Source organism: Penaeus vannamei, chromosome 22, assembly GCF_042767895.1.
Source record: "Penaeus vannamei isolate JL-2024 chromosome 22, ASM4276789v1, whole genome shotgun sequence".
NCBI lineage: Eukaryota > Metazoa > Arthropoda > Malacostraca > Decapoda > Penaeidae > Penaeus > Penaeus vannamei.
In genome coordinates this window covers 15405124-15425198 of record NC_091570.1, presented here as the reverse complement: position 1 = coordinate 15425198, position 20075 = coordinate 15405124, and the positions used below count along the sequence as shown (strand labels likewise).

The 20075-nt window shown below is 42.7% G+C and overlaps 1 protein-coding gene across 2 annotated transcripts in view; it reads left to right on the top strand.

Moving 5' to 3' along the window:
* Positions 1-20075, top strand: part of LOC113808741 (uncharacterized) — a 98795-nt gene that overhangs the window by 54690 nt on the left and 24030 nt on the right. For both annotated transcript variants that reach the window (XM_070136665.1, XM_070136666.1), the window contains exons 33-60: positions 100-189; positions 588-721; positions 1285-1483; positions 2016-2241; positions 2473-2683; positions 3313-3440; positions 4005-4160; positions 4938-5060; positions 5503-5592; positions 5987-6181; positions 6472-6636; positions 7048-7289; positions 7800-7932; positions 8351-8530; positions 9310-9455; positions 9795-10037; positions 10332-10521; positions 11173-11387; positions 12338-12479; positions 12680-12877; positions 13397-13600; positions 13952-14057; positions 14787-14923; positions 15791-15927; positions 16841-16946; positions 17208-17392; positions 18476-18626; positions 19673-19880. In XM_070136665.1, the coding sequence (XP_069992766.1) occupies positions 100-189; positions 588-721; positions 1285-1483; positions 2016-2241; positions 2473-2683; positions 3313-3440; positions 4005-4160; positions 4938-5060; positions 5503-5592; positions 5987-6181; positions 6472-6636; positions 7048-7289; positions 7800-7932; positions 8351-8530; positions 9310-9455; positions 9795-10037; positions 10332-10521; positions 11173-11387; positions 12338-12479; positions 12680-12877; positions 13397-13600; positions 13952-14057; positions 14787-14923; positions 15791-15927; positions 16841-16946; positions 17208-17392; positions 18476-18626; positions 19673-19880 (4640 nt within the window). The remainder of the gene's footprint in view (positions 1-99; positions 190-587; positions 722-1284; positions 1484-2015; positions 2242-2472; positions 2684-3312; positions 3441-4004; positions 4161-4937; positions 5061-5502; positions 5593-5986; positions 6182-6471; positions 6637-7047; positions 7290-7799; positions 7933-8350; positions 8531-9309; positions 9456-9794; positions 10038-10331; positions 10522-11172; positions 11388-12337; positions 12480-12679; positions 12878-13396; positions 13601-13951; positions 14058-14786; positions 14924-15790; positions 15928-16840; positions 16947-17207; positions 17393-18475; positions 18627-19672; positions 19881-20075) is intronic.

The window sequence follows — 20075 nt, the reverse complement described above, 5'->3', positions numbered from 1 at the left end:
AGAATACAAGCAATTAGAATAAAGCAAGAGTCAATAGTAGTTATCCTGATGATGTATTTTTTCCATGTGATTATTGATGTTTACAATGTCCCCTGCCAGGCACCGCGACATCCACATGCGGGTGACGGCAGATATTCTTCAGCCGAGGCAACGGGGGCTCAAAGCGCTTCTCAAATGGGATGCTAACAGGTAATGATAAAAAAGGAGAAAAATGCAGTAAAAAAAACACTGGATTGAATAAAAAAACAACAGTAGATTTGTATATACCTCAGTTTTATTCTAAGCAAAAAAGAGAGAAAAAAATGCAGGAAAAAACTCTTGATTGAATAAAATCAGCAGTAGATTTGTATATACCTCTGTTTTATTCATTTATTTTCTTTTAGCAATGTTGTATAATATGGTAAATTTGCAACGTCGATTTTCTAATTATTTCTCCTCGATTGAGTACTTTTATCTCACGATCTTCCATTATTTCTTCTAAGCAACATTGGCCAATTTAACAAATAGACACTTCGATTTTCGTAATATTTTCTTCACGATTAAGTACCTTTATCTCATGATCTTCCATTTTCTCATGCATGGTTTAGGGATCCCAACCAAAAACTGGACATCGAGGTCAGGTACGAGACACCCAGTGATAGACAAGTGACGATATTATTGGACAGCGTGCTAAGCTTCCTGGGCCAGCAGTACCGTGCTAACTGGAGGACCAATAAGCTATGTAAGAATGCGTGTTATTGTTTTAATCTGATCTGGTTTGTAATGTTTTCTTCTCTCTAGTTATGTGAAGTTCATGTTGTTCTGATATTTTGCCATTTTTTTCTCTTTCTTTTTCCTTTTCTCTTGATTCTCTCTCTTGACTCGTTCTCTTTGATTACTACCCGTATGTTTTCTCTTTTTCTTCCCCTCCTTCACTTATTCCCTATAATTGCCTACCTCCGCTCTCCCTCTTCTCCCTCTTCACTCCTCCCCTTCAATCACCACCCTCCTCTTTCCCGTCCTCTCTCTCTCTCTCTTCACCCCTCCCCTTAAGCTCCCAACCCTCCTCTCTTCCTCTTCTCCTCTTCCCTTTCAGCTACCAACCCTCCTCTCTTCCTCTACTCTCCCTTTCACCCCTCCCCCTTCAGTCACCACCCTCCTCTCCCTCCCTTCACACCTCCCCTTTCAGCTACCAATCTTCCTCCTCTTCCTCTTCTCCTCTCCCGTTCACCCACCCCTCCAAGCGACCTGGGAGCCCTTTTGCAATACTCACAATCTACCTCCTTTACGTATCACGACGAACAGTACAGTACATCGACCGCGACATGATATGGGAGCACAAAAACGAGGGATCTCTCAGCTGGATGGAACCAAACCGCCGGGTGCAGGAGATTGCCACGAACTTCACCATCAGGTTCCGACGTGGAGACACTGCGGAGTTGTACGGCAAAGTGGACATCACGACGCCTTTTATACACTGGAAGCAAAATTATCTTGAGGTCAAGTGAGTAATTTTTTGAAGGTTATTCATGATTTTTCTTTAGGTTCTGTTTTTTTAGGGTTTTGCATTTTTTCGTGAGATTATTTTTGTTAGGTTCTATATTATTTCGTGTAATCTTTTTAAGGTTCAAATTTTTGGGTGAGTAGTTTATTTAACATTCTTCGGGACTTATTTATTACGGGTTCCGTATTTTTCTTTATGTTCTGAATCTTTTTTCGTGAGTTTTTTAAGGTTCTGTATATTTTTCTTTAGATTCTGTTTTTATTAAGGTTCTGTATGGACGGAAAGCAGGTCTGGGGATTGTTTTCAAATTGTTCATTTGTACGTTGGTATGTAAGGATGATATTTAATTAATTCTAAAAACGAAATAGACGAAAAAGTCCCAAGTTAGATATACAAAAATAAAGTCAACAGTCCTAAAAAAAAAACGGAAAACCAAAAAATGCTCCTACCTTTCCTGACCCAATGTATATATACATATGAATAGATATGCAAAAAATCACCAAAAAATGCCCCTTCCTCTTCCGACGCCCAGATACGCCCGCGATATGGACCACATTGAGAGCAGCCTCCGGTCCCGCTGGCACGACGGGGAGTTCCTCGACCTCCAGCTGCTAGCGAAGAAGACGATCGACGCCTCCACCTTCAGGATCGAGACCAAACTGGACGTGAGCTCGTCTTTCGAGGGTTTGGTCAGCGCCAGCACCGGCATCAGGCTCGAGAAGACGCCAGGGATCATTGATACAAATATTTACATACAGGTGCCTGAGTCTGTGGGATTTTTTTATTTCTATTCTTGAGTGTGGGTAATGTTAAGGGGGAAATATTAATGAGATAAACTCATATGACAGGTAACAGCTATTTGCTTTATACATCTACTTATCTACCTACTCAATTCCTCTTACCACTCTCGCTAACATCACTGCGCTCTTCTATCGGTTGACGCTAAGAACTCTCCTGTTTTAACTTCTCTTCACCAATACTCCTTACAGTGGGACACAGACAGACTGGAACTAGCACTCGAGGGCAAAGATGACAGCTACTACGACCAACTACGGTATTCTGTCTTCGGCCAAGTCTTGACCACCATCGAAGGATACAGGGACATGTCAACGGCCCTGGACTTGGCCATCCTACCGTCTGCCATTGACACCCACGCTAAGGCCAAGTGGGAGGGACATGAGTATAAGCTACGTTTGACAGGTGAGGGTCGTCCTTAAGGCTGTTGTTAAGTGCTGAGGAATTTCGTCTTTTATTTTATCTCGTGAGTTTGTTTTTCCTGTTTGATATTTTTTCATTATTATTCATGTATTTTGTTCATTTGATCATTCTTTGTTTTTTTCTTTTATTATCTCTTAGTTCATTTGTTATTTAATTTCGTTTTATTAAAACTTTTATTCGATTAATGTGTGAGTGTGTGAACAACAAAGTAGACGATGATATCCATTAGACATCAAAATACATGGTAACATAAATTGCAAGCAGCATATTTATTAAGATAATGATGATGACACACAAGTCAAAAGAGCCTCGGTGTTCACAACCTCCCCATCTGATCATTCACATGTTTTTTTATGCTGATAAAAACGTTTTAAACCTTTACTCTTGCTCACCAAAAATGAATAATCAAGTGACGTCTGTACGCATTTGAGTGTATTACACCTATTCACTAATAGTTTCTTACATTCGTAACACCCTATCTTTATCTCTACCTTAAAGAAAAAAGAACAAAATAAAAGAAAAATAAGCCAAACAAACCGTACCAACAGTAAAAAACACTCATCCATGAAAAGCCCCTTGAAAATTACTAAACACCTACACTGTAATTTCAGGAGAGGCCTACAGCGGTCTGGACTACTTACGAGGCAACCTGACCGTGACCTCTCTACAGCATGAGGATTTTGTGAAGGCCAATATTAGGGTGTATCACGACCCACTTGATGTCGAGGAAAAACTTTCGGTAGGATAATATTTTCTCAATTTCACAAGAAGGTCTCTTATCTTTTTTGTATCACTTTAACAGATAGTAATGATTGGAAATGATTGATGATGTTAGTGATAATGATAATGATGATAATAACAATATTGGTAATGGTAGTGATAATGATAATGATAATGGTAATGGTAGTGATGATAAAGATAAGTATAATGATAATAATGGTGAAAAGAATAACGATAATGACAATATTGATAATGATGATGATAATAATGATAACGATAATGATAGTAAGAATAGTAATGATGCTGATTGATAATGGTGATGATAATAATAATGATGATGATAATAATAATGATGATGATGGTAATAATAAAAAGAATATTGATAATAATGATTATCATAAAAAAGCAATAACGATAAAGGCAATACCATAACAATACTTCACCACCGCTAGTTATAAAGCCTTCTCCCTAACTCCTCCCCACATTTCCTCACTCCGCAAATCACACACCGCATCAAAATTGATAACACCCCCCTTCCTCCTTTCCCCTTCTCCCCCTCCTACGCCCTCCTCTCTCTCCACAGCTGGTCGTGATGTGGCCCGGACAGGAAGCTCGGGTGGAGGGTCAGGTGGCCACGCTCCCCCAGCACTTCAAAGCCGGTATTCAGGTGGACACGACTTTCGAGGAGATAAGGCGAGCTGTGATCGTGCTGGGCCATTCGAAGGAGGAGCATATTAAGGTGAGGGGAAGTATATTGAGGTGAGGGGAAGTATATTGAGGTGAGGGGAAGTATATCGAGGTGAAGGGAAGTATATTAAGGTTAGGGGAAGTATATCGAGGTGAGGGGAAGTTTATTAAGGTGAGGGGTAACTTATTGAGGTGAGGGGAAGTATATTGTGGTGAGGGGAAGTATATTAAGGTGAGGGGAAGTATATTGAGGTGAGGGGAAGAATATTAAGGTGAGGGGAAGTATATTGAGGTTAGGGGAAGAATATTGAGGTGAGGGGAAGCATATCGAGGTGAGGGGAAGTATATTAAGGTGAGGGGAAGTATGTTGAGGTGAGGGGAAGTATTTTGAGGTGAGGGAAGTACATTAAGGTGAGGGGAAGCATGTTAAGGTGAGCAGAAGTATATTAAGGTGAGGGGTAACTTAATGAGGTGAGGGGGAGAATATTGAGGTGAAGAGGAGAACATTAAGGTGAGGGGGAGTTTGTGGAGGTGAGGGGAAACGTATTGAGGTAAGGGAAGCATATTAAGGTGAGGGGAAACTTATTGAGGTGAGGGGAAGTATATTTAGGTGGAGGGAAGCAAAGTAAGCAGAGGGGAAGTATATTAAGGTGAGGGGAAGCATATTGAGGTAAGGGGAAAGAAAAAAAGACAGAAAGAGAGAGATAGAGAATAAGAATAAGGAGAGAGAGAAAAGGGAAGAATAAATAGATTAAAAAAAAGGAAAAAAATACGAACCAACATTAAATCGAAACCATATAACTCCTTATCCCCCTCCTTATTTTTTCAGACGGAGGCGCGGGTCAAGTGGAACGACAAGGTTGACGCCGGCTTCGTCGTCCTCGGCCAAGTGACCTCGCTTTCGGACTTCCTCGTCAGCTGCACCATCCTCACGCCCTTCCCGGGATACGAGGTCAGGCGGGGGCGTGGGGCTATTTCGATTTTTTTTTCTTTTTTTTTCTCTTATTTTGGAATAGAGAAGGGAGAAAGATTTGAGTTATTATTTGTGTTGTGCTATTCCGTGTAGTTCTAAATGATAAATTAAAGTAGAGAAGAGAGACAGTTATTCAGATTTTCTTTTGTATGTGCAATGTACAATGATCTAATGTGTTTAATGATTTTAAAGATCAGATTAACGCAAAGCTGATCGCAAAAGATATATTTGAGGATATTTTGGTTCATTTTTTTAAAACAGCATTAGGAAAAGGAAGGTTTGGCGGAAGGGAACCAATTTTCTCAATCCCTCGATATATCAACAGTATAAAATTCACAAGGATGTATCTTTTTTCCCTCGTGACGCTGAATATCCATTGTGGTCACATATGTACGTAAATGTTGAATGTTTTTTGTTGCAGGTTATTACAGGCGAGGTCAGGAACTTGTTTACACTTGATCCTGAGGTACGGGTCAATCCGAGGATCTATGGCCAGATCGGGGAGAGGAAGGTATGCTAGACGTCGTTGCTACATGTACATACGCACACGCACACCCGCACACGCACCCACACACGCACCCACACACGCACACGCACACGCACACGCACACGCACACGCACACGCACACGCACACGCACACGCACACGCACACGCACACGCACACACACACACACACACACACACACACACACACACACACACACACACACACACACACACACACACACACACACACACTCATACACAAATCTAATAAAAAAGTACAAAACACATTTACTGACCCGGCAAAATTTATATTTCAAGTCGAAAAATAGTATCAGCTACTTTATAACTTTATCACGCGTTCGTTTCTTAAGAGACAATGCACTAAACGTTCTGCTAACACTTGTTCGATTCCTCTCAGTATGGCCTCGGCGCCAGCTACGAGCAAGGGCAGCTTCCCCGCCTGCGCATCGCCTTCGAACTCTACACGCCCTTGCCAGAGCTGCACACAGTCGTCCTCGACCTCTGCGACAACACCACGTCCTCGGAGGTCAAGTACGACCTCACCATGAAGTACGGTCCCACCAAGCAAGTCAGGCTCAGTCTGGAAACGGAGGTAGATCGACTCTGGTTTTCGGTCTCGTGTGCAATATTTCGGGAGAAGTTTTTTTTTTTAGTATTTTTTTTTTGTGTGTATTGCTGCATATTTTGTTTTTTGGTTAGTATTTATTATTTTATTTAATTTTTCATCTTTTTTATTTAATTATTTGATCTACCGCTTTTTATTACTATATTTTTTAAAGGATTAGACCAAAGCTCATGACGTGAAATACGAAAAAATAAAGATATCAATAATGGCTTCGTTATAATACCGATATTTCTTGACAAACCTCTCACGTCTTGTAGATGAAGGGCAACGGGCTGCAGGGGCAGGCGAAGGCGGTGTTGCCCCTTCAGTCACTGGACGAACGGCTAAGCGACGCGACCCTGGAGGCGGTTGGCTCCATCTTCTGGGAACCGGCGGCCGAGGTCAACCTCACTTTCTCCTCCCAGACTGATGTCACTACCAAGGTATGTGTGTGTGTGGAGGCAATAGAAAGGGGGAGATGACGTGGTTAAGAATATTTATAATTTGTCCGTATCACATGAAGATTTCTCTAAGAGCAAGCGTGAGAGTATCCGAAGGGCAGGGAGAACCTTTTTAATGGCCGCCCCAACATATAATATAAAGAACAGATAATTCCCTCGCAAAAGGTAGCAATTTCAACTAACGGTTTCCTAGGCTAACGAAACTTACTATTCTGACACACTCTAAGAAAAATACTGATTCTGATTCTTACAGTTTTTACGGCGCCCCCAGATTTTAGAGCCCTAATTAATAGCCTGATTCACCTAGCGGACAACTTCAGTCCGGGACCTCTTGAACAAAAGACCATTTGATCAGCCCTAACATACGCTAACCATATCCACCATTTCCACCAGCTCTCTGTGATGGGGAGCTTCCCTCGCGTCGACGCCGGAGAGCTGCAGGTGGCGATGGACACGCCCGTAGAAGGGTACGAAAACCTGGACTTCATGTGCGAGTACAGCCTGCCGACCGTGGACGAGGAGGGCCACTTCAACGGCCGGCTCAGCACCACGAAGGGCGGCGTGTTCCAGTTCCAGGCCAGAGGGACCACCAGGAACCTCAGTGGGTCCTTCTCCTCGCCCTTCGAACCCTTCCGGTACGGTGATCGGCGCCGGGTTGTTGATACGTATTGCGTTACTGTATTTGACTTGTATTACAATGAATACGTATTTCACTGCTGCATTTTGTTTATTTGACTTATGTTAAGGTGGAAGGATTTTGTACTTTCGTTATTTTTCATTTTGATTTTTTTTATATTTGATTTCAGATTTATTTAGTAATTTGTAAATTCACTTGACTCATGTTTAGTTTCCTGCACGTTGTTTATTTATTTTTTTTAGAAATTGAATAATCCCTGACAAAACTAAATATAGTTATCAAAAGCAAACTCGTATTTATCAAAAAACTCAAGAAAAAGAAAACGTTCAATTCCACTTTAAAAAAACATCACTACTACGATCGCCACCATTCTTAGCAAAATCACCACCAGGCAACATCACCACCATCATCATCATCATCACCATCATCACCACCATCATCATCACCACCTTCAACCGCACCAAACTCTCGACAAATGACCTTGAAACTCGCCCTCACCTTCCTTCAGGACCGGCAGCTTTATGTGGAAGCTGACTGCCCTCGACGTCGTGAAGTCCCATCTGGCGGCCAACTTCGGCTGGGGCGAGAAGGACATCAAACTCGACGCCACCATCAAGTTCCAGGATCAGTTCATCCAGATGGTAAGAGGCTCTTTTTACCTTTTTTTTTACTTTTCTAAACTTTTTTTGTTTTCTATTTTTTTTTTTTTTTACATTTTTATACTTAAAAAAAAAACTACTTTGGGGGTTTCTTTTTTCAAGGGATGTGGGTGTTTATTTTTTATTTTTATTTGATGCTATTTATAGATTGATGATAATGTTAGGGCATGTTGGATCCATTTTAGAGGGATATATGGATTTTTTGTGTACGTATGTGTGTGTGTGGGTGTGGGTGGGTGTGTGTCTGCGTGTTCGTGTGCGTGTACGCGAGAGCATGTGTCCGTGTGAATGTGTGAGTGCGTGTGAGCCTGTACCTGTCTGTGCATGTTTGCATGCATATCCGCTTCCACGCCCCCAAGCAAAGCACACATGACCAATTCCCCTCGATCCTCCCGATCAGTTCGACGGCACGCTGGAGACGCCGTGGGAGGACCTGGAACGCTCAGCCCTTCGCCTAGAGGGGAAGGCCCAGCAAGGCGGCTACAGGAACCAGCTGGTGTTGGAGGGCGCCGGGAGGGTCTACCAGGGCACGCTCTTCTGGAAGTACCAAAGCGACGACGAGTGGGACGTCAATGTCGAGGTGGGTGGGGATTTGTTTCGTTTATTTTGTTTATCTAATTTATTTAATTCATTTATATTTGGGTGTTCACATTCATTCAATTTATTTCGTTTATTTTAATTTGTTTGATTCATTTATATTTTGGTGTTCATATTTATTCATTTTATTTCATTCATTTCATTTACCTCACAATTTTGCCATGTTAACCTCAAACCCATAATGCCGCCATCATTTTACCTCCCAATTTTGCCATTCTAACCTCTAAACCGAAATTCCGCCGTCATTTTACTCAGTTTCACCATCCTGACCTCAAAAGCCATAACTCGGCCGTCATTTTACCTAATTTCACCATTCTGGCCTCAGAAACCGAAATTCCGCCACAATTTTACCTCCCACGTTCACCATTCTAACCTCGAAACCCTAACTCACCCATTATTTAACCTCTCAGTATCAGTACTCTTACTTCAAAAACCTCAATTGCGCCATCATTTATCCAACCAATTCCATCAGTCTAACCTCGGAAACCGAAATTCCGCTGTCATTTTACCTCCCGCTTTCACCATTCTATCCTGGAAACCCTAATTTCGCCGTGATTTTACCTCCCACTTTCTCCATTCTGACCTCAAAACGTCCGTCATTTTACCTCCCCCTTTCACCATTCTAACCGCAAAAAACGAAATTCCGCCATCATTTTACCTCCCGCTTTCGCCATTCCAACCTCGAAAACCCAATTCTAATCACCAATCAAACCCCAAAAGCTGAAACGCCGCCATCCTTTAACCTCCCACCCCTCCCACCAGGTGTCGCGCCAGTCGGGGTCCCAGGAGTCGCGCTACACCCTCCAGACGGGGCTCACCAACACGCGCCGCCAGCCCTTCAAGCTCACCTTCCACGTGACGACCCCGCACCAGGGCTTCCAGGAGGTCAAGTTCAACGTTGAATTGAGGTCAGGTCAAGAGGAGAAAGGCTCTGCTGGTTTTGATCATTTTTTTTTTTTCTTTGGGTACATTTTGTGAAAGGGTTGGGACTTTGGTGTGAATGTAGTAAACGTTATTAGATTATGGGCTAGTATTTTTTTCTTTTTTAAATGTGTTATTTATACTTCGATATGCTAAAGATCGTGTATTTGCAGATAAAAGGTGGATAAATTTGATATTAGCTTTTCACTGCTAAACATGGCTAAACTTCAAATTCGTAGACTGTTATTACCGAAAAACCCAAACTTGTAGAAGTGCCTCTCCGATAACACACTATGTGGATAACGCCCACCCTCCTCCCCTCACAGGCGAAGAATTCCGTACAAACTGATTCTGGGCTGGGGCACGACCGTGGGTTCCGGAAACCTCGAGATGACCTTTAGGAAGCTCTCCTTCAGCGAGATCGAAGGGACGCTTTCCCTGACGATGCCACAGGATCAGGGACCCGACAGGTTCTACACCCTTGAGCTTCAGTTGACCAACGGCTTCACTCAGGACACCATCGACGTGACGTGCGCGGTTGACTTCAAGAGTAACCAGGAGTATTGGGAGTAAGTCCTTCGCCTTCGGTAAACTTTTCACCAAGTAGATTTTTTTTCCTTTGATGTATGTTCTGTTTTAATAGCTGTGGAGACAACGCGATTGCTATATGATGTAGGTTCCGTGTAATGATAGAAAAAACACTACACAAACCATATCCGTGTAGTGTCCGCATCAACACAGTGAATTGTTTTGCAATTCATTTAGTGTAATAAAAGACAAGAAAACGAAAATGATCGAGTACTCGCCCACTCACGCCATGATGCAAAATCCCTGAACCTCCCCCCTCCTTCCCCGCTCCCCAGCCACCTGGTCGTGAAGGGCATAGTGCGGCAGGTGACCTACGACCCGGGAGAGCTCAGTCTATACCTGCTGTGGCCGGGAGCTGACCCCATCTCGTTCACGGCCATCGGGGAGCACTACGACGACTTCCAGGTCATCAAGCCCACCATCACCCTCGATCTCACCAGGTCACGCTACAGCTTCGCGGGAGAGGTGAGTCTGTGGCGACGTGACTCGGTTTTCACCCGGGTAATGGATTTTTTTTATCCTGCGTCCTCTTGTTTTTATAAGATGAGTTCATGTATGATACATATCTGCGCGTATGTGTCTATCAACACCCACGCGCACGCACACGTATACACACAAACACACATGCACGTATGTTTAAGTGTGTGTCTGTGTGGATAACAAGTGCATGAAGGCGACGCCACCTTTTATATCTATCAATAAACACACAGGCACACGCACGCACGCACGCACACACGCACGCACACACGCACGCACACACGCACGCACGCACGCACGCACGCACGCACGCACACACGCACGCACGCACGCACACACGCACGCACGCACGCACGCACGCACGCACGCACGCACGCACGCACGCACGCACGCACGCACGCACGCACGCACGCACACACACACACACACACACACACACACACACACACACACACACACACACACACACACACACACACACACACACACACACACACACACACACACACACACATACACACACATACACACACACAGGCGTTACCTTAGAAGCAAATAAACAGGCAGTATGCCACAGTAAAAATAATATCCATTGTAATAAATGGAATAAAAAAAATAATTAAATAAACCTCGCCTCAGATGCGGAAAAAGGGCAGCGAGCTGAACCTGACCGGGACCCTGGACTGGAAGCGCGGCTCGTCCGACCCCCAGAAGGTCGTGCTCCACTCGGGCTTCGTGTTCTCCGACAACGCCATGGACGGGAAGGTCACCCTGGACCTTCCCATGGTCAAGGGATGGAACAAGAACCAAGCGGATATTCATTACGAAACTCGCGAAGGACGACACTGGTTCACGTGAGTTGGCGTTTATAGGGGGACATTTTTTTTTGCTTGGATGTGAAACGCTTCGCCGGATTATGAAATGGTTCGTTGAGTCCCGAAATAGTTTATTGAGACTTGAAATGGTTCTTTGAGTCATGAAATGATCCATGAAGTTATGGAATGATTCAGTGAATCATTAAAGAGTTTTTAGAGTCATGGAATGGATTCGTTGAAGTCATGATATGATTCAGTGAGTCATGCAATAGTTCGTTGTGTCATGAAACGGTTCATTGATTCATAATCTTGTGTTCGTCTGCTGATTCGAGAGTTATACGTGTTTATAGGTTATGAATTAGATCATTGCAAACATTAAGAATTATCCATGATGAAGCTCAAACTTTATCAAAGCAGGAATATTTGTGCAAATCTGTGGCGTGGCAGTTGATCAAGGTTATCGCCATTTCCGCAAATGATACGAATGCGACCCTGCAACCATGATTTTGGTGTTAGTTGGAGTTAGTAATTAATGATTGCCTGTATACCACGATGAAATATATATATATATATATATATATATATATATATATATATATATATTATATATGTATGTATATATATATAATAGATTTTTAAGACTAAACACAAGTGGAGATGTTGTTATGGCGAATAAGTAAGGTACAGACATCTTAATCCGGATCAAGGCTTCACCACCGCATTCGCATGGTCTGCGGTAATGATGGTTACTATGCAGTACATGAGATTATTGCACCATTTTTTGTTCTTATCGCGTAATCTAATTGGAGATACATTTGTAATAAGACTGACAATCCTTTTTTTTTAGTTTCTACACTCATCCGTTTTTAAGGAATTGAAAACAGAAATAGTTTAATTCTCAGATAATATTCTTTTTATTTCTTAGAGAACATTACTTTTTCTTCTGCGTATAATATTTTAAGCCCCCTCCCGCCCCCCCCCTAACGCAGCGTGAACATGGAAACCGGCCCAGAAGTGACCAGTATCAAGGGTAACATGCTGGCCAATGGATTCCCGGCTGGAGATGGAGAGATCACCGTCTCGTCAACTCTGAAGTGGGACAAGCAGCCACTGACACTCAACTTTAAGCAAGTAAGTTGGAGGAAATTTGAGTTTTTGCAATACAAAAGGGTAGATTTTAAGACCAAGGGATTTTTTTTAGGTATTGCATATCATTTAGTACGGCGATAATGAAGCAAATCAATAAAAAAATCCAATAGGAATATCTTATATGAAGGAATATCCAGCAGTAACCACACAGTACGTAAATCCTAACGAAAGCACACCTGCAGGAACTGACGATGGATGGCTACGAGGGCGACTACCATTTAGAGTGGCCCTCCAAGCACAACTCGACGTCACCCTGGGAACGTAATCCCGTCCACGCCTCCCTCAAGCATAACTTCTTAGAGTCTGGACACCAAGGGGCGCTCCAAGTAACAGGTTCCTTTACGATGGGCAAGCCTGTGCAGATTAGCTATGAGTTCAAGGTATGGGATGCAAGACGATGCAAGGTGTTTTGGGTCGTCTTCCTGTGTTTATTTTGCTTCGATGTGTTCACATTAATATACTCTATCTTATGATTGTAGCGTATTTTGCCGTGAACATATCGTTGGTTATGTGATAGATGGAGATTTAAAACTAACAAAACATCCATTTATTGGTAATTAATCTAAAAACACATTTTTTCCTCATGGCATTAGTTTAAATCATAACTGTGTGAGTCTGGCATATATCAATATATCAAATAATACTGTAGCCACAAGATCTAATCACCTGGCCGAGAATCTTTCCATTCACATTCAACTCAAGAGATTATATACGTCTTATCAAGCCTCCTTGACCTTTCCAACATCCTTCGTCCATCAAACATCCTTTACCCTTCCAACATTCTTAAGCCACTAAACATCCTTCACCCATCGGATATCCTTCACCCTTCCAACACCATCCACCTACCAACCCTCCTTGACCGACGCATTCAAAGCCGCCCCTCCCTCCTTCCCAACCAGTTCCCTTCGAGCGGCGACGTGCGGGTGGTGATGGGCGTGTCCTACGGTGTCCTCGCCATGAGCGTGAAGGCCGATCGCGTGACCGTGGTGCTGAGCGACGGCATCCTGAAGCAGAGGACGTCGTTTGAGTTCGACAACTTCCTGTGGCCCTTCGGTATCTCGTCGACCAAGGAGACCAAGCAAAAGTCCGACACCGAGCGGGAGGTGGGTCGGCGATTGGCTGATTCGGTTGAAATTCTTCATTTAAAGAAAAAATAATCGTCAGTTGTTTTGGTTGATTTATTAACGTATCTTATTTATTTGGTTATATTTTTTTGTTTTGTTTTATGTTTTATGAGATTTTTGTTTGGTGGTGATTTATACGTGTAACTATTAGGCTCTGGCGTCGATTGTTTTAGCTTCATTTTTTTTAATGGAAGAATTGAAATATATCGTGAAGGAGTTTTTGCGGGAGACCTTTATGAGATCTATGGGACAATTTTGAAGTTTTTGAAGTATTTTTTGTGGGATGTTTGATACGGATGCTCATTAGGTAATGTTTTTTGTCTTTTCCAGAGAGTGACAACACTGGAACTGTATGATTTGCAGAACGATGATAGTCGAATTAGCGTCTCCTTTGCCCATAATTCTGCTCAGTCGGGAAGACATTTCTCTGTCAAAGGTATGGCAGGGACCAGAATACTTATTTCCACTTCGAGGACGTGTTTTTTTTCTGTCATGCTCTCTCATGCTCTCTCATGCTCTCTCATGCTCTCTCTCTCTCTCTCTCTCTCTCTCTCTCTCTCTCTCTCTCTCTCTCTCTCTCTCTCTCTCTCTCTCTCTCTCTCTCTCTCTCTCTCTCTCTCTCTCTCTCTCTCTCCCTCCCTCCCTCCCTCCCTCCCTCCCTCCCTCCCTCCCTCCCTCCCTCCCTCTCTCTCTCTCTCTCTCTCTCTCTCCCTCTCTCTCTCTCTCTCTCCCTCTCGCTCTCTCTCTCTCTCTCTCTCTCTCTGTCTCTCTCTCTCTCTCCCTCCCTCTCTCTCTCTCTCTCTCTCCCTCTCTCTCTCTCTCTCTCTCTCTCTCTCTCTCTCTCTCTCTCTCTCTCTCTCCTTTCTACATTCTTCTGCTTTCCATCTCTCTCATCCTCCATTCCTTCCCTCCTTTAACTTTTCTTTCCTCCGTGCGTTGTATGTCAGTTTTCCCGATATTAATACTCGTTATATCTACCTCCTTCCCTCTTTCCTTCCTCCCTCTTTCCCACCCATCCCTCCCCATCCCATCCCGCCTTTCATCTCCGTCATTATTTGTGGCTCCTCCTACCCTCCAACCCTCCCTCCCTCCTTCACATCACCCTCTCCCCCACTCCCGCAACACACACTAAAAGAGCCTATTCCATCCGCCCCGTGTGTTGCAGGTAATGCTCTCGGCCGGGAGATCGTCTTGGCCGCAGGATATGTGCTGACGTCAAGGAACTTCAGCATGGACTTCCTTCTTTCGTGGTCTGAGCAGGAGAGGATCGAGTTCAACATCGTCTGGGAGGACATGTCGAGGGTGGGTCTCAGGGGCTGTGGTATTTTTAGAAGTAGTGTTTGTCTTTTGCTGTTGTCTTGTTTTTTTTATGTTTTGGTTCGTTTTGTAGTTGTGATAGAAAGAAATGAGTGGATTGTAGTCTTTTATCGTTTATTTATTTTTTTTCTACTTTGCATATTTTAAAGTTGTGGTATTTCAGTAACTGCCATAGAAAATGAAGTAAATCAAAATATTCTTATATCTTAATAAGATAAGATAAAAAGGAGACAAAATTTTTCTTTTTATAAAGAGAAGTATTCTCATACTAATCATGCACAATGTCATTCCCTTACCTTACCGTCTTTGACATCACTTTTTATCGTTTTTAACATATCGCCTTGCCGTATTTGACATCTCTTATCATCGACATCTCATCTTGGCATCTCTGACATCTCTTGACTTCAAAAACATCCCTCTTTTTCATCTTCGACATCCCTTCTTATCATCTTTGACATCTTTTTTTTTAACCTTGATATCCCTTCATCTCCTACTTGACTTCACTGCATATCCTCCTTGACTTCACTGCATATCCTCCTTGACTTCACTGCATATCCTCCTTGACTTCACTGCATATCCTCCTTGACGTCCCTTCATCTCCTCCTTGACTTCACTTCATATCCTCCTTGACTTCACTGCATATCCTCCTTGACGTCCCTTCATCTCCTCCTTGACTTCACTTCATATCCTCCTTGACTTCACTGCATATCCTCCTTGACGTCCCTTCATCTCCTCCTTGACTTCACTTCATATCCTCCTTGACTTGACTTCATATCCTCCTTGACGTCCCTTCATCTCCTCCTTGACTTCACTTCATATCCTCCTTGACAACTCTTCTTCTCGTCTTCCCAGGGATTCACCAAGGAGCACAAGCTGAAGGGCAAGTTCTCGCAGCCCTACCGCACTGTCCTCCTCGACGGGTCTTACAAGAGGTCGAGGAAGAACATCGACGCTTTCGTGAAATTCAACTGGGACGGTGACAGCCCAAGGTAAGGAGGGGTTGTGTGTGAGTGTGTGAGTGTGTGAGTGTGAGTGTGAGTGTGAGAGGGTGAGGGTGAGGGTAAGAGAGAGAATGAACGGAGAAGGAGAGGGTGAGGGTAAGGGAGATAAAGAAGGTGAGGGTAAGGGAGAGAATGAGGGTGAGGGTAAGGGAGAGAATGAGGGCGAGGATAAGGGAGAGAATGAGGGTGAGGATAAGGGAGATAATGCGGGTGAGGATAAGGGAGAGAATGCGGGTGAGGGTAAGGGAGAAAATGAGGGTAAGGGTAAGGGAGAGAGTGAGGGTTAGGGAGAGGGAGAGGGAGTGAGAGAGAGAGTAAGAGGGAGTGAGAGAGAGAGTAAGAGGGAGAGAGAGAGGGAGTAAGAGGGAGAGAGATAGAGGGAGTAAGAGGGAGAGAGAGAGAGAGAGGGAATAAGAGGGAGAGAGAGAGAGGGAGTAAAAGGGAGTGAGAGAGAGAGTAAGAGGGAGTGAGAGAGAGAGTAAAAGGAGAGAGAGGGGAGTAAGAGGGAGAGATATAGGGAGTAAGAGGGAGAGAGAGAGGGAGTACGGGAGAGAGAGAGAGGGAGTACGGGAGAGAGAGAGAGGGAGTAAGAGAGAGAGAGAGAGGGAGTACGAGAGAGAGAGAGAGGGAGTACGAGAGAGAGAGAGAGGGAGAGAGGGAGAGAGAGAGGGAGTAAGAGGGGAGAGAGAGAGGGTGTGTGTGTGTGTGTGTGTGTGTGTGTGTGTGTGTGTGTGTGTGTGTGTGTGTGTGTGTGTGTGTGTGCGTGTATGTGCGTGTGTGTGCATGTGTGCATGTGTGTGTGCGTGTATGTGTGCGTGTGTGTGTGCGTTTCCAATTATATTCACCTCGAAGAAGTTATTATTACTGGAGAGTAACTAACGCTGTAAAACTTCAATGGCAGCGGCGAGGAGGAGATCTTGGGTCGGCTGCAGTGGGCGGACGAAAGCGTCAGCCCCAGCAAGCTCCACAAGGCCTTCGTCAGTTTCTCTCACCCTCTCCTGGAGGAGGTAGGTGCCCCCTGCATGACTACGCTATTTGGATCATTCACCTCAAGTTAGGCTAAGACACACCTCTGGTAAAAAATCCATAAAAATCTGTTCACAACTTTTTGAGTTATCCTACTGTCCAACAAACAAACAAAGCTAATTAACTAACCAGCAATACCAAAAGCCGTAACCTGCCTTGGTGGAGATAATAATGATAATTATAAAACGATCAGAAATAAATCTAGATTAGCAAACGCACCTCAACAAACCCCACTCTTCCAGGACATCAAACTGAGCGCTGAGCTACGCCAGAACATCCGGGAACTCTTGGCCTTTATTATGAAGCTCCAATATTCTCCTGAAGAGCACCATGACGTCATCGGGGAGCTGTTCGTCACGAGGGACACAACACACGAAGGCGCAGCGCTCTTCAGTACCAAGGCGTCCCTCGGGCACCAGGCCTCGCAGTGCGTATCGTGGTTGTTTACGCTACTTTGAAATTTTATGAATGTAGATTATTCATTGTGTAATGCTGAGGTGTTGAAACTTTATGAATGAAAATTTCTGGTGTTGAAATGTTATGAATAAAACGGTTCGTTTTTTTTATTTACGTAGTACTGAAATGTAGAGAGAGGATGAATACAAAGGATTCATTTTGTAATTACATAGCGCATTAGTGTAGGAATTATCTGTGAAAATATATGTCTATAGTTCCGTTGTATTGAAGAGTAAATATAGTGTGAATGAATATGATTAATTCTACAATTACGTTGCGCCAAAGTGCAGGAAATATGTCACTGAAAATCACTAAGTCTACAAATAAATTGTAATGAAGTGTAGAGATAGTATATGTAAAAATGTTTTATTCTACATTTAATTCTTTCTGAGGATTAGGATTAGTTCAGAGCAAATGATCAATTCTGTGTAGAAATAGTATGAATGGAAAGGTAAACTATACAAGTACTTAGTTATAAAGTTTATATATTGTACACGTGAAAATGATTACTTCTACAATGCAAGAATATGTGATCGACGTTTCACTTTTACATTCTTGCATTCTGGAGTAATTTATTTTCATTTGTATTTTCACATTTGTCGCAGTGTGTGTATGTATGCTAAGTTACATATATATGCACCTAAATGTATATCTATTTGTCAGTTGTAATATTTATGGTTTACTATTTTTGTAATTGTCATCATTATTTGCATTTTTATTATTATCATCATTGTTTACATTGTTGTTATTGATATTATTATTGTTATCATTATTAGTATAATTGTTTGTATTATTGTTGTTATTATCATTGATACTATTATTGTTATTATTAGCATTATTATCATTATCATTATTTTTGTTTTTTGTTATTATCATTATTAGTTTGTTGTTATCACTATTATTATTATTATTATCATAATCACTATTATTGTCATTATTATTATCACTATCATTGTACTGCTATTACTATTATTATTATTACCAGTATCAATACCGTAACAAAAGAGAGAGAAAGTAAATGGCCCTTGGAATAACCCGCCATCCTTCCCAACAGGTTAGAGCTTCGAACCAACGGCTCCCTGACCCTGGGCGGAGGCAAGTACGCCCTCCTCCAGAACTTCCTCTACACTAACATCACCGGCCACGACCAGACAGCCAAGCTCCTGGCTGCCCTCGATCGCATGCAGAAGACTGTGCATGCTTCGGTGAGTGATTGCTTTATATAGTCTCGGGAAAAAGGGCCAGCTGGCAACTCACTCTATACGATGGAGGACTCGTTGTTTCTTTTGAGATAAACATGATATAAAGGTTTAAAGCGATAGGAAATGCTGTTATGTATGAGTTTTAAGAATACTTAAAAGTGTTAAGAGTCAGATTATTAGAAGAACAATAGAGATAGTTATGATAACAATAGAGAGACGGTGAATTGGAGTATTGAGTACTGGTTGAGTTGTATGCTTCGGCGAGTGACTATTACGTGTAGTATTGGGAAAAATGAACAGTTGGTAACTCCGATTCATTGTTTCTTCTTTTTAGAGAAAATTAAGAAGAAAATATAATAAGGTGGTGTAAAGCACTGAAAATATTGTATAAGTGTTTCATAAGTATTAGATGTATGGAAATTATAAGTGTTACGTGGCTGGTGATTAGAAATTAAACGAAAAAAAGGCGAATCAATGTATTGTAGAGTGCAGGTTGATGTTTTTTCTTTTTATATTGGAAACAATAGTCGTCTTATTTGCGAGTTACTGACACTGGAAAAGGATCTATTCGAACCCCCATGGTATGCCCTTCCCTTATTTCCATTTATGCCTGATCCGGCGTCGAAAGGGTAGTGAAATTATTCTTATTTCATTTTCTATTTATCAGTATATTTTATCAAGAATCGCTTATCCAGTCGACTTCACATCTCGACACTGTACTTTGTTTTGTCCATTGTATTATACCTATTATCTTTCCTCTCCATGCAACATCCAATTCTTTAGATAATCCATAACATACACACCGAGACACAGGACTTTGGCGATTTATAGCCAATTAAACGATTAAATAAAATGCTTATTGCTTAATATTCATAATTCATCACATTGCAACAGGAACAACGAAGGGAAGGGCAAGAAAACATATATTCGTGTGTTTCTTGCCCTTCCCTTCGTTGTTCCTGTTGCAATCTGTTCATCATGAATTCCACACAATTCATCACATCTACAAGTCTTGACTTTGGACTTAAATGCCGCTTCTTCCACATCAGCTCGAGACGTGGAAGAAACTGGTAGACATCCACGTGGAGGTTGAGGAGGACCCGAACGGCCGGTGGACCGTGGTCGCGACCGGAGTGCCAAACCAGAAGGTGCCACTCATGACCCACCTGGAGATGTCGTCGGCCCATCCCGTCGTCACCATAACCTTCGATAACCTGCTCTCCAACGACACGGTTTATGACACGTCCTTCCCCAGGTGTACGTATTTTTTTCTTTTTAAATCATCAGTTTTTTTTCCTGTTGTTATTGGTGTTGATGTTTTAGTTGGTCCGAATTTCCTTCTTAATCGTGTGACGTTAAAACGATTTTAGAACGTACAGAAACACATGCACGCAGATATACTCACACTCACACATGCAAACGCTCACGCTCACGCGCAAGCACAAGCACACG